Consider the following 2,500-nt stretch of genomic DNA (forward strand, 5'->3'; position numbering starts at 1 on the left):
AAAAGCCTTGCTATTTCAAACAGATAGGCACTTACAATTTAATTTTAAAGTAGCTTTTTCTTAAAAACTAAATATATTTAGACTTAGATATTATATAAAAACTATAGATACGGGATTAAACCTACGATTGACACTATAGATTTCTGATTTCGACCGGCGGAAGACGTCAAAAATACTAAAATAGAAGACGAGGAACGAGGCCCAAAAAGCCGAAAGTAGAAACTTGACCAGATTGTATCCTTTTGGAGCATCTGCTAGTTTAGTTTAAAAACTGTGATAACGAAGTCCTTAAATAACTGAATATATAGCTAAAGGTACTTACCAAACAACTTACTAGAGTATTATTACAGGGACAGAGACAAGTAAATCTTACTAGTTAACTACTTATATTATATACACATATTAATCATATTACAGACAAAAATATACACAATATATTTACACACTATAGACCTAGGACTAGTAATATCACAGTTATTATTAGAATATAGACTGAGTGCATCATTTTTGGTGCATTCGTTAGGTTAAGGTTTTAATTTGACATATTATATTATATTTATAGACCGAGTGCACTATTTTTAGTCTACTCGTTAGGATTAAGGTTTTTAATTGACAGACTGACTGTAATTTATTAATATATTGCTATTTTAAATCGGCAGGGACTTAATATTAAATTAGTACTAGTAGGAAATCCGAGTCCCTGTGAAAAATAAAAAGCAACGAAATTCTGCGTGATCGCATTCTGCTTTTGAAACACAAAAGTTTTATTCTAGTTAACAAATTTACATATTAAACTTTTTAAAAAACTTTATATAAACCTTAAACCTAGTCTAACTTATTTTATATAATATTTTATTTTAACAATTTTACAACTATATACAATTTTACAAACAGACGCATTCCCCCTTCAATAATAATTTAATATTTTTAACAATTTGATCGTAATTTATATATTCTATTTATTTAAACTCTAAAGATGGCAATGACCCGGACCCCAAATCACTTAAATAAAACTTACGGCGCACATGACAGCAGCGAGAGCGAGTTGAGTACGAGCCAGCTGCTGGCGAGCACGCTGACGAAAGTAAAGCGTAGTATCTATCTCCTAAACCAGACTAGGAATATGAAGGGAGAGCTGAAGTCTGGTATGGGAGAAGAACTACTAAGTGTAGTTGACCTACTGAAAGAAATTATAGCCAGGGACGGTAAAGAGATAGAAACACAAAAAGGAAAGGTACGGACTAGGGACTCTGGGACACAATGTGATCAGGTTAAGGATAGAGTAGGTGTAGAATGCAAATGCATGGAAGAGTTAAAGGAGGAGATAAGCGAGTTTAGGGAAGAGTATAAGAGCGAGCTGCTAGAAATTAGAAATTATTTAGTGGATGCCGCCTGTCTTAATGTGGATAGTATCCACGTAAAGATAGAGGACGAGAACGCGAAGGTGATAGATAGGGTATCGGATCACATAGATAAACAAATAGGAACCTTGACGGATGCGGCTGGGGAGGGGGGGGTTGCAGTGCGAAATGAACCGGAGTCAATGACACGTCCAACTTACGCGAGTGTCACCCGGGGAGGAGGAAAATCCCAGTTACCATCCAGGGAACCTAAGTACAGAACCCTCCACTCCCTAGTCGTATCGGACAAGGAAAATTTTATGCCCACGATTGAAATAGTGGAGACTGTAGGAAGGGTTGTGGAAGCAAAGAGAGAAGGGATAAAGGTAGACCGAATTAGGAGGGGTAAAGGTAGAAAAGTGATCATAGGGTTCAGGGATAAGAAAGACAGAGAAAGAGTCAGAGACAAAATAGAAAAAGCGGGAGTGAATTTAGATACACAGATAATAGAAAATAAGGATCCCCAGGTTGTGCTGTACGGGGTGCTGAAAAGCTACACTGATGACGACATTCTAGAAGCCATCAGGGAGCAAAATAAGCACCTCGTAGAGGACATCCTGGGAGGGACAGAGGATAGAATGAGTGTGAAGTATAAAAAGAAAGGTAAAGATGATCACACTCAGCACGTGGTACTCAATGTGTCGCCGGGGCTGTGGGCGCGCTTCACCGAGGCAGGACATCTTTATATAGATATCCAGCGCGTCAGAGTCGCCGACCAGTCCCCCCTAATCCAGTGCTCGCGCTGCTTGGGGTACGGACATGGGCGGCGATTCTGTAGCGCTGCCGAAGAGAAGTGCGCCCACTGCTCCGGAGCACATCGCCAGTCTGAGTGTGATAATCTTAAGGATGGCAAAAAGCCGTGTTGCACAAACTGTAAGAAGGAAGACCAAAAAGTGACAGATCATCATGCGTTCAGTACGGAATGCCCGGTGCGACAAAGGTGGGATGCTATAGCGCGAGCAGCAGTCGCATATGACCCCGAGGACAAATAAGACCTCGGTGATACTGTAAGGGTAGTGAGGGGTAGAACATTGTATGTAGTTAATAATTGTTATTAAGTGCAGCAATATGTAAATGAGTTGTGTGAAAAAAAAAAAAAA

The 2,500-nt window shown here is 39.3% G+C and overlaps 1 protein-coding gene across 1 annotated transcript; it reads left to right on the top strand.

Annotated features, from left to right (window-relative positions):
- The first annotated feature begins 976 nt into the window (after window positions 1-976).
- On the top strand, window positions 977-2,392 carry LOC121738093. Its single transcript, XM_042129930.1, has one exon. The coding sequence runs from the start codon at window positions 977-979 to the stop codon at window positions 2,390-2,392; it is 1,416 nt and encodes a 471-aa protein (XP_041985864.1).
- Window positions 2,393-2,500: the final 108 nt, after the last annotated feature.

The sequence above is a fragment of the Aricia agestis genome, chromosome 22 (assembly GCF_905147365.1).
Source record: "Aricia agestis chromosome 22, ilAriAges1.1, whole genome shotgun sequence".
Lineage (NCBI taxonomy): Eukaryota > Metazoa > Arthropoda > Insecta > Lepidoptera > Lycaenidae > Aricia > Aricia agestis.